Raw genomic sequence first — 13,793 nt, forward strand, 5'->3', positions numbered from 1 at the left:
TCGGTGGATTTCCCGGGGAGCAGGTCTGCATGGTGACCCACCGCACCTTCTCCGACGGGCAGAAATGTCACGACTCCACGGGTAGGATGTGCGACATGACCTGATTTCGGCTGGCGCGGGGCTGGGGGGGCTGTGGTGTTTGAGCATCCCTGGGTCTCCCCATCGTCTGCCTCCTCGCCCCGGGCAGCGCCGGAGCCCGTCCTGGCTGCGGCAGGAGCTGCTTTCCCCACTCTGCTCCTGCTGCCGATGCGTGGGATGGCTCTGGCGCAGGAGACAGGATGTGGGGAGGGCTGGTCCCCGTCCTTGATCCGTGCGGAGGGTCAGTCCTTGTCCTCCATCCCGGCTGAGCGGGGCGGCGCTCCGGGGGCTCTCCCGGGCTGGGGGGTGTCGTGCCGCAGCTCCCCAGCTCCTGCCTTCTGAAGCAAAGAGCTCGGCACTGGGTGATTCCGGTTGCTTAAAAGCCCCGGCTGTCAGAAACGCTTTGGAAATGGGCCTTCAAGTGGCTCCGCCGGGCAGGGACGTGCATAATTTATGGGGGTGAGTTGAGGCGAGGGTGCTCCTGGCCGGCCGGGCTGGCTGCGGGGCCGGGAACCTGCTGGCGGTGTAACGGGGCTCAGCACGGCCGGCGGTGGCGGCAGCACCCCCGGGGCCAGCGCAGGATCCGGCCCGGCAGGGGCGGGCTCGCACGCTGGGCTCTGCGCTCGAGCTGAGATTCATTTAAGCTGTTTCTTCGGTCTCGCTGTTGCAGCCCGTCCTGCTTGGGGAATGCATTTGTCTGCTCGACTCTCCTCTGCTTTTCGGTGCCTTGCATTAATCATGCGCTGCCCTCGCAGCATCCATCAGCGGCTGCCTGGAGACAGCAGGGGTGGGCTGCAGGAGCGCCTGCCCAGAGGGGAAACTGAGGCAGGGCGCCGTGCTGTTTGGTAGGGCAGTTCTGGGGCACGGGGAGGGGGACGAGGGCTGTCCTGGAGCCAGGGCTGTGGCAGCGCCCTGTGCCCACACAGGGCTCTGTGCTGAAAGCAGAGGAGAGCAGGTGAGGGCACGGGGGGTTGCGGGAGGACGGTGAGAGCTGGGACCCCCCGGGCTCCCCGGCTGTGCCAGGGCGTGGGGCTGGGACAGAGGGGCCAGAGCAGCCACCAGCCTGGTCCTGCTGCTCGGGGCAGTGATGGAGCCGGGACCCTGCACCAGCCTGTCCGCGCGGCTGCGGTTTGGGCTGAGCCAAAGCTGCTGGCGTGAATCAAAAATCCAGTGACTCCCAAACCTTTTATTTATTTTTTTATTTTATTTTTCATTAACCCCCAGTGCTGGTTTCTGCCGAGCTCCCAGATGAAAGCCCAAAATTGCTGATGTCCCCTTCATGGTCCTGCTTAATTCTCTCTCTCTCTCTCCCTCCCTGCTGTCCCCCCACCCAGGGCTCTGGAGCAAGGACTCGAAGCTTCCCCCTTGCTCACGCCTCCGCCGCTGCCCCTGCCCGGCGTAGCCATGCAGGCCCCCGCGCAGTCCCGCAGCCCCTCTGCCCGCAGCTCTGCAGGGGCCGGTGCCGCCGCCGGGAGCCGCTGAGGGGCCGCGGAGCCATGCCGCCCGCCCGCCGCGCCCGCTGACCGCCGCCACCATTCACCGCCAGCTCTGCCCAGCACGGCTTTGGCGATGAGCGCGGGGTCCTTTTGCATGGAGCGTCTCTCCTTCTGCCTCCTCCTGAGCGCCTGCGGCTGGGGCTGCGCGCCCGCGGGCGCCGCCAAGCCCAAGGGCCAGGGCTACCCGCACATGAACTCCATCCGCATCGACGGGGACATCACGCTCGGGGGGCTCTTCCCCGTGCACGGCCGGGGGGCGGAGGGCAAAGCCTGCGGGGAGCTGAAGAAGGAGAAGGGCATCCATCGCCTGGAGGCCATGCTCTTTGCCCTGGACCGCATCAACAACGACCCCGACCTGCTCCCCAACATCACCCTGGGCGCCCGCATCCTGGACACATGCTCGCGGGACACGCACGCCCTGGAGCAGTCGCTGACCTTCGTGCAAGCCCTGATCGAGAAGGACAGCACCGAGGTGCGCTGCGTCAACGGCGGCCCCCCCATCATCACCAAACCCGAGCGGGTGGTCGGCGTCATCGGCGCCTCGGGCAGCTCCGTCTCCATCATGGTGGCCAACATCCTGCGGCTCTTCAAGGTAGGGCCCGGCGACGGTAAAAATAACCGCTTGGCGAAACCACTGCGGGTGCGTGGTGTTTTTGCCGCGTTTCTGCACGTGTGCCGCTTCCTCCAGGGCTGGGGGTTGGCAGGAGCCGCTGTCTTTAGAACCCTTCTCCTGCCTCCCCCGAGCCCCTGGGGATCCCACCTCCTCCCCACCGTGACGGTACCTGGAGGAGTTTGCTCTCGTCTCCCCAGCGTGGTGGCGAGGGGGCCGCGGCTGCTGGCGTCAGCGCCAGCGGGGAGGAAGTCGCGGTGCAGGGCGGATTGGGGGCGCGCTGGGGATGCTGCGGGTGGGGTGACTCGGGCTGGGTGGGACCGTGGGGCTCAGCCCCCGCGGTGCCGCTCCGGGGTCACAGCAGGTTGCTCGGCGCTTGGTCCCACTGAGTCTGTGAAACCTCCGAGGCTGGGGAGGGTCCAGCCGCCCTGGGACCCCCTGCGGGTTCCCGGGTGCAGCGCTTGCCCGCTCCCCAGCTGCTCTTTGCTCCAGCCCAGGGGACATCAGCCAGGCTGGGGACGCTTGTCCTGTGTCACCAGCCTGGCTGTGCAGGGGGCCGAGGGCGCTCTCCCTCCCGCTCCCAATGCCAGCTGCAGGAAAGCCGAGAGTTTATAATGACTTTGTCCCTCGCTGTGCATTTATTTATCCGCAGCGATGTCCCTGGGCTGGAGAGGGTTTGCACAAGAGCCCCCGCAGCAAACAGCGGGAGAAACGCGAATCCCGCAGAGGCGGCCGCGCGGGGAGCCCGGTGCCGGGTGTGCGGAGTGGGGTCCCTGCTCTGCCCCAGCACCCAAACCGCTTGGTCCTGCGGGGCTGGTGCCGTTCGCCGCCCTCTCCTCTCCCCTCCTCTTCCTCGGCCGCCGTGCCGCGAGCGCCGGGCGCCGCCTGGGGGGCTGCGAGCTGGTAGCAAAGGCGGAAAAAACAGATTGCTGGTGGAGTTTGATTTTTCTGGGTCCTTTTTTTAAAAAATGTGTTCATGTTCCAGGCAACGAGTGAGAGGGCTATTCAATAATTAAAATAATATAAATTAGAGGGAGCGGGAGGAACTTAAAAGCTATTTGCCGAGACAAAAAAGATTGAATGCTTGCTTGAGAGAGGAGGAGGGAGGCAGGAGAGCGACGGTCAGAAGAGCGGGGAGCACCTCCATCCTTTCTGGGTTATTATTGGGTTTTTCTCCCCCTTCTCCTCCAATTTTGATCCCTGGGCGAAGCAGCCACGACCTGTGCAGGATGTCACGGAGCCCAGCTGCTCCCGCACGCCAGCCCTGCCGCGGGCACCGGTGCTGCCGTGGGCTCCGTGGGGGCTCGTCCAGCCCTGCCGCGGGCACCGGTGCTGCCGTGGGCTCCGTGGGGGCTCGTCCGGAGCCCCGGGTGTCCCCAGCAGCTTCCAAATCCAGAGCTGATCTCAGCCCAACGTGACACTGAGGGTGTGCGGATTGGCGGACGGGCGGGTGGAGGATGGGGAGCTCGGAGCCCCTGCGGAGGAGGCTGCAGGACGAGCTCAGCCCGTCTAGAGAGCTGTGGGTCCCATGTGGGGGTGTCGGTGCAGGGGGTGCAGTCCCCAGCTGTCCCAGCACAGGGACCTGGTTCCTGTGGGATATCGGGTCTCACGTTCTTGCAGCGACGGGGGCTCGGGGAGGGCTCCCCCCACCTCCACTGTGACCTGAGAGCTGCTGCTGCTCTTTGTTATTCAAATAGCGGGTTTATGACAGGGACATGCTTAAAATGAGAATAAGGCAACTTCCATTTCGCGCCGCTGCTGACCTTTAAGCGCGGGTGACTCTGCTCCGAGGTTCAGCAAAGCGTTTGCCCCCGGGTGCTGGCGGTTGCTTTGCCTGTCCCCTCGGGGGTGTCACTCGTGGAGCTCTGGCTCCCACCGCAGCATCGTGACATGAGGTGACGCTGCTCCTGTGCCCCCAGCCCGCGCCCTCAGTGCTCCCCGGCCAGCGATGCTGGTGTGGAGTGGTGGGTGCTGCAGGAGGGGACCCGTTCCCGAGGCTGGGGAGCACCGGGGGTGTCCCCACCGCGCTCCCTCGCCCCATCCCACGCTTCCCACACATCCCGCCCGCTCCATCCCGCTCGGCTCCCGCCGCAGCGAGCCCTGCCCCTCCCTGCCAGGGGGTTTGTCGCTCCCACGCTACATAAATAAATAACATGTCCTTCGTTAGATGCCACTGCCTAATTAAAGCTGTACATCAGTGGAACAACGTGCAGATGCGGCATCCTCTGTCCAAGCCGGTTTCATCACTCCTCGCAGCTCTGCCTGCGGAAAAACCTTCCCCCAAATCCCTGCTCGCGGCTCCTTGCGATGGCATCTCTGGCGTCACCGCGAGTGTTCTGGCACGCTCCAGCTCCTTCCGCCGGCTTCCCACCCAGCTCTGCCCGATTTCTCCTCAGTCACCACAGCAATGACGGTGTCAAAGGAACCAGCTTCATCCCTGGTAAATGGGATCCCCGAAAAGCTGCGTCAGGGTCTGAGGTGCTTTTCTCAACCCCATCCAGAAGGAGCTGGGACATGATGAAGCTTGAGGGCTCAGCCGGGGTGAGGAGCATCCCTGGTGCGCGGCTGGACCCGACACGCACCGGACTCTTTGAGGTGCTTGTTTGCTTTGAGGTAGCGAGTGCAGCAGCTCTTTTCAGCACAGGGCTGTTGTGCAGCATGAATAGTTCCCCTAAGGGAGGACGATGCCCATGGCGTGTGCCGCAGGAGCCGCCGGTGCTCCGGGAACGTGAGGCTTTGCTGCCTGCGGCCAGGTTGCTGGAGCTGGATCAGGCCCCCAGTGCTGACCGCCCCCCAGGCTCGTGTCTGCTCCCTGCACCCCTGGACAGCATCGCTCCGTCCTGGGACATAACCTGAGGCTTCGGGGGCAGCGGGAGGGATCCTGCGGCGGGAGGGATCCTGCGGCGGGAGGGATCCTGCGGCGGGAGGGATCCTGCGGCGGGAGGGATGCTGCATTCACACCGCGTGTCCCTGCTTAGCGGGTAAATAACCTTCACGAGGGCGGAAGGTGGAAATCGGCCGGGGGACGCTCTGATTAATCACTCACTCCTGCCACTTCATTTCCTTCTTCTCCATTGAGTTTATGAAACCAAATTGCAGCCGCCTGGCTCTCGGCTGGGATGGGAGCTGTTTCCTGGGGTTTTCCGCTGAGCTGCCTGCCCAGCACGGGAAGCCGGGTCCATGGGCAATGAAGGAAAAGTTTTCTTCCTCGTGGCTGGTTTTCCATCTGCCCCCACGCCGGGATGAGCCGGTGCTTGTCGCTCTCCCAGCAGATGCTGAGGGCTGGATCCCGTCCTGGGCCTGGTCCCGAGCCGCGGGGAAGGGGCAGCGGGACGGAGCTGCAGCTCGCGCTGCTCCGACCGTCCCCGCGTGTTCCTCCAGCCCCTGTGGTTCCTTACGCTCTCCCTAATTAAAAGCTGCCGTCCAAATGGCTTGATGATGGAAATTCTAATTAAATCAATTCCATCTTGTCGGTGAACCAGAGGTTTGCATAGATATGCATGAAATTAATAATTATGGTTAGGGAATTAGCTGCTCCCAGCCGGGTTTCTGGCGCGGGGGGCTGGTGCTGGAGCCCCTTCTTGTGGGGATGCTCCCGCCCGTGTGTGCGGCTCCGGCTCCAGCTCCGCAGCCGCCCGGTTGTTTGGGCTCCTTCCCCCCGGCTGATGCTCGATCGATGGTTTCAATCAGAGCGCTGCAGCCCCCAGGCCTCGGCGCTGCTTCTGGGTGATGCTGACTCTGGTTTTCCATTCAATAGAGGGAGGAAGGAGATTTAAGCCCTCGCCCTGGGGTTACTCCCCGCTCTCCATGGCACAATGGAGCCCTGGGGTGCAGGAGAGGTTTCCCCCGCCCTTGGGCTGGAGATGAGCCGGGGGAGGCACCACCGCTGTACCGAGGTACCTTTCCAGCTTCCCTCCCCGCCACATCCTCCTTCTTTCTAAGAACCTTGAATTCCCTGCCTGCATTTTGCTTTTATGGATTTAAAAGGACTTTTGTCTTTTATCTGAGAAAATAGCTGGTGCCGGGAGTTGGGCTATTGTCGAGCGGGAGATCAAAAAGCAGAGGGGGAAAAAGGCAGAAGTCGTCTATGAAATGGTCATTTGGGAACTGGTATTTCATTTCCACTTCCATCCAATGCAGAAGAACTAGAGAGAAAAGCTCTTCCCATTTGTTTATTAAATACAACTTCCAGCTTGTAGCCTGTGGATCAACAGGTATTTTCCAGGCTTTGTTTTCCAGCAGGAGCTGGAGCAGGATGGGCAGCCCAAGGGGCGTCACTGGGACATCCCCATCGCCTGTGCCCTGCTGGAGAAACAGGGATCTGTTCGAATTAAACCACTTTGTGGAGAGAAAATCCTTGGGAAAGGACCCTCTGGGCAGGCGGGGTTGCGTCCCTGCCCCAAACCCCCTTTGACGCGTCAGTGCTGCTGTCCCTGCCCACCCGCCCTCCTGGCACAGGCACTTTGCACCCCTCGCCCCATCCCAGCCCCATCTCCATCCCAGCCCCATCTCCATCCCAGCTCCATCTCCACCCCTGGCCCCATCTCCATCCCAGCCCCATCTCCATCCCAGCCCCATCTCCACCCCTCGCCCCATCCCAGCCCCATCTCCATCCCAGCCCCATCTCCATCCCAGCCCCATCTCCATCCCAGCCCCATCTCCACCCCTCGCCCCATCCCAGCCCCATCTCCATCTCCATCCCAGCCCCATCTCCATCCCAGCCCCATCTCCATCCCAGCCCCATCTCCACCCCTCGCCCCATCCCATCCCATCCCATCCCATCCCATCCCATCCCATCCCATCCCATCCCATCCCCGTCCCCGCCGGGGGGCGAGGGCGGCCGGCGCGGAGCAGCCCCCGCCCCCCGGGATGAGTGATTGCCAGACGGGCGCCTCGCCTGCTGAGCAGAATTTTAATCGTGTCTCCTGCATCGGCTCCCAGTCACGGATACCAACGAGCAGATCACAGCCCTCGGAACGGAGCACAAAGCAGATTGTCACACAGTAATCCTATTTGTGCCTCGATAAAGATTCCTTCCTCTCCCTCTCCCGCTCCTTTGCCATCTCTCCCTTTTTTCATCTTCTGTTTTGCAGGCAGGTACAAGGGTGGCTGCTCCTTTCCAGGGGCCTTTTAGCATTCAGGTGGAGTCGTGGTTTATAACACCGGTATCGCGTTTAATAGAGAGAGAGAGAGAGGAGTGGAAGAGGGGAAAACAATGAAGAAACAAAGGAGAAACTGGGAGGAGGATGGAGGGGCCCGGAGGGTCTCTGGGGGACTCTGGTACATGTGTCCACATCCTTGGGGTGACAATACCCAGCCCCACTCTCCACAAGGTGTCTTGATCTTATAATGTGAACTAGGATTCCCACAGACCCCAAACCTGCTCCCCATTCCCTCCAACCCCCCAGGTCTCTCAGCTGTTGGGAACTGGATGATTGCTTAATGAGGAGTGGTGATGGGTGAGGCCAGACGCACCTGGAGCTGATTTGGGCAGCTGGCACGACCCAGGTGCTGCTGAGCCTGGAGGTTGCTGGGATCCCTGTACCCCTGGGATCTGCCACGCTTCTGGGGCTCCAGCAGCACCCCTGGGATCTGCTGCACTCCTGGGGCTCCAGCAGCGCCTGTGCTCCTGCAAGCTGTGACCACGGGATTGTTCCTGGGCTGGATGGGGTGAGCGGGAGAGGGGAATGTCCTCCAAGAGCCGGGGGTTGCTGTCCCCAAGGCACAGGGCAGCTGCGCTGTCCTGGCAGTGACACAGCAGCTGCGGGGACACCGAGGGGGCAGCGGGTGGCCGGTCCCTTCCCTGGCTGTGCCGCGTCTCTGCAGCGCTGTCCTGCAGCTCCAGCGGTTCTGCTGCTGAGCTGAAACCCTTTCCCAGGCTGCGCAGCCGCTGCAACGTGCCGGGCTGTGCCGGGAGAGGGTCCTGTTGGGGTGCGGGACACGGGGCGATGGACGGGGCTGTCCGGGTGTTCAGTGTGTCGTTAGGAGGGAGCTTCATGCTGGTGGGGAGAACCTGGGCTTGGTAATTGAATAAGCCTTTTCCATCTTCAAGATAGATGAATACCCGCGCTGTGTTTTGGAGATGTAAAGTGCTGTATAAGTGTTAAGCATCGCGTGATCCTCTGGTGCTAAATCATTCTAATGTACTGAGCGAGGTGCAGCAGCTATGGCACATTTAAAGGGCTTATTTATCGCTGGGGGGACAGAACCCAGTGAGGTGGGGTCGGGTCTGTCCTCCCTGGGGCAGGAGGCCAAAGGGAGACCCCGGAGTGCTGCGGGGGCATGAGTGAGGTTTGCCCTCCGTCCTCTCCACCGGCCCGCGCTCTGCCTCGCTCTCCACCGCCCTCTCCTCCAGAGCCGGGCTTTGGGAGCGCAGGCAAGGTGAGGACATCGTGGTGGGGTGGAGATCACTCTCTCCTGACTCTTTGTCTTCATCCCAGATCCCCCAGATCAGCTACGCCTCCACCGCCCCGGACCTGAGCGACAACAGCCGCTACGACTTCTTCTCCCGCGTCGTCCCATCTGACACCTACCAGGCCCAAGCCATGGTGGACATCGTCAAAGCCCTCAAGTGGAACTACGTCTCCACCTTGGCCTCCGAGGGCAGCTATGGCGAAAGCGGCGTGGAGGCCTTCATCCAGAAATCCAGGGAGGATGGTGAGCGGGTCTCCCTGGGCTTTGGGGGACGCAACAGGTTGGGACGCAACTGGTTGGGACGCATCTGGTTGGGCTTGGCCTGAGCTGGACGTGGCCGCGGTGCGTGAGCAGGGGTGGGTGACGCGGTCTGGGGGACGGTCCCGGCGGTGCGGGTTTGGGCTGCTCTGCTGGCCGCAGGGTGGTTGTGGTGTCCAGCAGGGGCCAGGCTCTGAGCAGGGGCTGGGACGGCAGCCCCAGCCGCTCTGCAGGGACGGCAGCTGCAGCGCTGCCGGCTCCTTTCAGAAAGCGCCGCGGTCCCGTTCCCCGCTCCCCACGACACCCGGGTCTGCTGGGGCGGTGGGTGCTGAGCTGCTCCGACCCCTCTCTCCACGGGGCTGGGCGCGTTCCAGCAGAAAAGACTTTTACAAATGCTCCCAGGTTTTAACAGAAAATAAAGTTGGCACCAATGTGCGCTTCACCCAATTTTAGTGGAATTATCCCTGAGGGCAGGTGCTTTAACTTGTCTATAGGCTTTGGACAGGCGGAAAGTCCGTGCTCAGCAAAACTCTTTGGGAGGATTTGTCGGGAGGCAGAAAGCGTTTTGCTGACGGGAGTGCGGGGATGCTCGGGGGGATCAGCAGCCTCGGGAGCGCTGGAGCAGCTCGTGGCACTCGCTGGCGGCCGAGCGGCCGTCCCAGGACCCGCTGGGATGGGGAGGCCCCCGGGGGCTGCTGTTGTGGGGGTTTTTGCCCTGAGACCCCGTGCCCCAGGGTCCCTCCTCGCTCCGGCGTCGCTTCCCCTCTGCAGCATCGCGTGCGTGGGCGAGACGGGTGTTTTATGGAGCAGCAAAAGCCCCGCAGCACGCCGGCTGCTGCCTCATACTGGCTTGACTGTATCGGAATGGCACATTAAGTTCTGGCAAAATCGGTGGGACACCAGCCTATCTGGAGCTTGTCAAACTGTGTTATGGCCTTATAAATGGATAAAGGGAATAAAAACTTCTAGGTGACGAGCTCCCAATCAAAGGCCTATAAATAGGAACAGCGTTAATTCTGTCTCGCGCGCGCGTCCTGGCACTGGGAACCGGCTGTGCTTTTAATATGCTAGAAACCCATCTGGGGATTCAACCTGGAGTCTGCTCTTCAGGATTTTCACTTGAAAAGCAGAACATTTTCCCAGGGCTGTGGTTTTGCAAGGAGAGTGTGGGAATGCTCTGGAGCCGGCGGGTGCGATGCTCGTGGTCCGCCGGGCGATGGGGATGCGGGTGCGATGCTCGTGGTCCGCCGGGCGATGGGGATGCGGGTGCGATGCTCCTTGGCCCCCTCCATGGGTGCTGCTCCCAGGGTCTGTTCCGGGCTGGATGGGGCCGGGCACAATTCAAACCCATGTTCCTCCACCAGTAAGCACCAGTAAGGAGCACGACCAGTAAGCAACAGGAGCACTTTTTCTTTGAGATACCTGTGGTTAGCGTGAGTTCCTATAACCAGATGGTTAATGATATGACGGAGTAATTGCAGAGTAAACGAGTGTACATGGAGTCGAAATGCATGTGTATTAATCCAGGGCTGAGGCAGTCCTGTAATTTGTGTATCCACATAACCCAACGATTATGTGCATTAGTGATAATTTAGTTATCAAAAAGCATAATTCCAGTGTAATTGCGGTGTAGCAGCGGTGTAAGTGCAGCCTGTGCGTTATCAGCGTAAGGCGGCTGCCCGCTCGTGCTGCAGGAGCTCGGTGGCTGCTGGGAGCCCCAGCGCGGGCTCGGGAAGCGGCTCCGGGGGGGCTCTGAGCTGCTCCCCAAAGCGTCTCCCCTGGGAGGACGTGCGGGGGGTCGGCCTGGCTCCTTTGCCCGTGGAGGCTGCTCTGCAGCCGTGAAAGCAGTATGATTGGACCAAAAATGTGCTTTTTGGTTTTTTCCTTAATTGTTTTCATTGGAAAATCCCCCGGCCTTGTCCCCGGCGGCAGCTGCAAGGCTGGGGCAGAGCCTTGTTCCTGCTTCGCCTCTGTCTGCCCCACAAACAGGACGCTCTGCTGGCACCAAAGGGCTTTAAACCAGCGCGGAACCGCAGGGAACGGGTGAAGGATCCATCCCCTTTTATAGCCCATGTGTGCTCTGACGTGCACTCCTCCGGCAGCGCAAAGGCTCCTGCGACCTATTGCCGCTCCAGGGTGCCTGCAGCCTGTCCCAGCGACGTAAAGGGCTCCCCAGGATCCAGCCTGCAGAGCTGACCCGTGCTGGGTGTTTGTGCCGGGGAGGGGGCCCACGGACCCGGGCTCGGGGTGAGCGTCTCCCCGCGCTCCTCCGAGCAGCCCCGCTTCATTTCCCACGCCGAGCCTGGGTCTTCAGAGTCGGTTTTATTTCCATCAGGTAATAACGCTCATTGCTGCAGTTAGCAGGCGGCACTCAAGCTGTTTGCTTTCTGATACATTATCAACTTGACCTTCAGTTTCAATTGTTAGCGTTGAAGCCCTGTCCATCGCAGCGGGAAGCGCTTCTGCTCCAGGCACAACCCGGCCCCTGGGCTGGCGGGGAGAAGAGACGGGCCCTGGGGGGCTGTGCTGGCAGCCAGGCCGGCCGGGCTGCGGGACGGACTCACCCGGGTGGCCCCGGGTCACTTACATCACTTACACCTTGCGGTTTCTCTGACGTTCGTGCTGCTGGCCCCGGCGATGGCTGGTGCCGGCACCAGTGGCCAGGCAGCACTCACCCAGGAGAGCGGAGGGGTTTGGGCGCTACCATTGCAAAGATGTTACGTCTGTGAAGGATGAATTTTCTTTGGCAGTCTCTAAGTGTTTTAAGTGCTCCCCGAAGCATCCTGCCCAGGTGGGGGTGTCAGCTGTATTCACACCTTGGCACCAGCGTCAGGGTGTCCCCAGCGTCCCCATCTCCTTTTGTGCAGCGTCTTCCCTGACCCTTGTCCGTGGCATCGTGTCAGTGGACAGACAGACAGACAGACCCATCCGCCATCCTTGGGCTCCGCATGCGCTGACATCTCCGCTCTCGCTGAGCTGTTGGAGATGAAGGATTGGATTTATGTTGATGTAATTTAGCTGGTGAGCGTGGCATGTTGTGCCACGCGTCGTAATGCGCAGCGCTCGGTTTGTGAAGAGGGTAATATTTCCAGCCAAACGCAAGACTCCTTAGTCATGTGTCTGGATCAATTTTACACTGCCATCTCCCCCCGCTATTGTTTTATCCTTCGCTGAGTTTTCTATATTTTTAGTTAAGAGGCTGATATATATTTGTGAGGCGGTTGTTCATCCCCATGTGACATTCATGGCTGAATCTTTCTGGTTTTAGCCGGGTTCATTACTTTTGGTTGATGCATCAGGATGTCACCCCAAAGAGCCGCTCCCAGGCCTTAAGGCACAAGCGAGCATTGGGCACGACGTACGGCACGTCGTGTACGCGATCCTGGGTGTCTGCTGGCGCTGGGGGTCGCCCCGTCTGCGGACACGGTCCCCGCGGGTGGGGGTCGGGGCTGTAGGTACCAGCGCCGGTACCTCCCGGCGCTGTCTGCGGGAGTTTCACCGCAGCCGGTGCGCAGGCTCGAGGCAGCGAGCGCAGCGCGGCGGGAGCCGCAGGGCAGACCTGCCCATGGACTCGCTGTGGGGTCGGCACTTGAGGCAGAAACTTGAATTTTCTGCCCCCTGGCATCCCCCACAAGGCCCCACATTTGAGATGAAGACTTGCTTTTTTTCCCCATTGCAAATTCATTAATTACTGATTTAGCCTGGCACGGCAGGCAGTTGAAAAGCAGGCGCAAATTGCTCAGATTCATAACGTCTGATGAGATTTCAAAACACTGAAGAGCAGCATTTGAGCCGGTTCCAGGGACAAGGGAGCCAGTTCCAGGGACGAGACAGGCGGCAAGTGCCAGGAGCCTCCGGTGACGGGGCCGCGTGTCGCGGAGCCCAGGGCGCACGGGGACGGAGCTGCCACCCGAAGTGGGACCGCGCTCAGAACCGAGGGCTCAGGGAGCTGCCGTGGCCCTGCCTGTCCTGCCCTGTGCTCCCCAGGGGACGGGTGAGATGAGGTCCCCGCTGGGCAGTGACATGCAGGAGCCTGCGAGCTGGGATCTGGCCACGCTGGGGGGTGTGTTGTGGCCGGTTTTGGGTGACAAAGGCAGGTTGGTGTCCCCACGGAGTGTGGGAGCCTTTCCCAAACTGCAAACCACTCGTTGCTGCAGTGTTGAGGATGGATGGGTGGATGTACGGACGGATGGACGGTGCAAACCCTCCTGTGGTGCAGGACATCCCGTGCTCTGCCATCAGACCAAGGTCCTGCTGTGGCACAGGAGCTCTGAGCTGCGAGGCCACAGAGCCGCCTCCCTTCTAATGAGCCGCTTCCTGGAGGCTTTGAAGTGACATGAGCAGGGAATCCCGGGGCAGGGGAGCAGCCAGATGCTCACCAGTTAACACTCTGGGTTTGGGGATCCCGTTGGAATGGCTGGGAAGGGCAGGAGCGCGTGGGGAGCAGCGGGGCTGTGCAGGGCCAGGGCTGCCCGGGGAGCGCGTCGTGGCGGAGGGGACACGCACATCACAGCGGAGGGGACACGCGTGTCATGGCGGAGGGGACACGCGTGTCGTGGCAGAAGGGATGTGCACGTCACTGTTCCCAGCACGATTGAGCTGGGTGCCCCTTCTCCAATGTGCCGGCTCTGTGCTCCCCCGGCGCTTCTCAGCCGCCAGCCCCCGGGCGCCCCGCGGAGGTTCCCTGATTGATGGTGCGCGTTAGCGACAGCAAAAGCTTATTATCTACCTGCAATCAAGAGGGCACTTCAGTGTCGCGCTTCCCGGAGCAGCTGCGTTCCCACCGAGCCCGTAATGGCGGAGATTAAACCCTGACCTGTGTTTGACAACACGCGTTAACCCAGCGTAACGAGGAGAGTCCCGAGGCCCCGGCGAGCGCCTCCGTCCCTGCTGTCCCCAACCGCTGGCCCGGCCGTGTCCCGCTCGTGTGCTCCGCG

At 61.6% G+C, this 13,793-nt stretch overlaps 1 protein-coding gene across 3 annotated transcripts in view; it reads left to right on the forward strand.

Annotated features, from left to right (window-relative positions):
* Nucleotides 1–13,793, forward strand: part of GRM4 (glutamate metabotropic receptor 4) — a 35,508-nt gene that overhangs the window by 5,034 nt on the left and 16,681 nt on the right. For all 3 annotated transcript variants that reach the window (XM_082069408.1, XM_082069409.1, XM_082069410.1), the window contains exons 2-3: nt 1,413–2,166; nt 8,625–8,841. In XM_082069408.1, coding sequence (XP_081925534.1) covers nt 1,648–2,166; nt 8,625–8,841 — 736 coding nt within the window. In that variant the 5' untranslated portion in view covers nt 1,413–1,647. The remainder of the gene's footprint in view (nt 1–1,412; nt 2,167–8,624; nt 8,842–13,793) is intronic.

Source organism: Streptopelia decaocto (assembly GCF_964273445.1).
Source record: "Streptopelia decaocto genome assembly, chromosome: 19".
NCBI lineage: Eukaryota > Metazoa > Chordata > Aves > Columbiformes > Columbidae > Streptopelia > Streptopelia decaocto.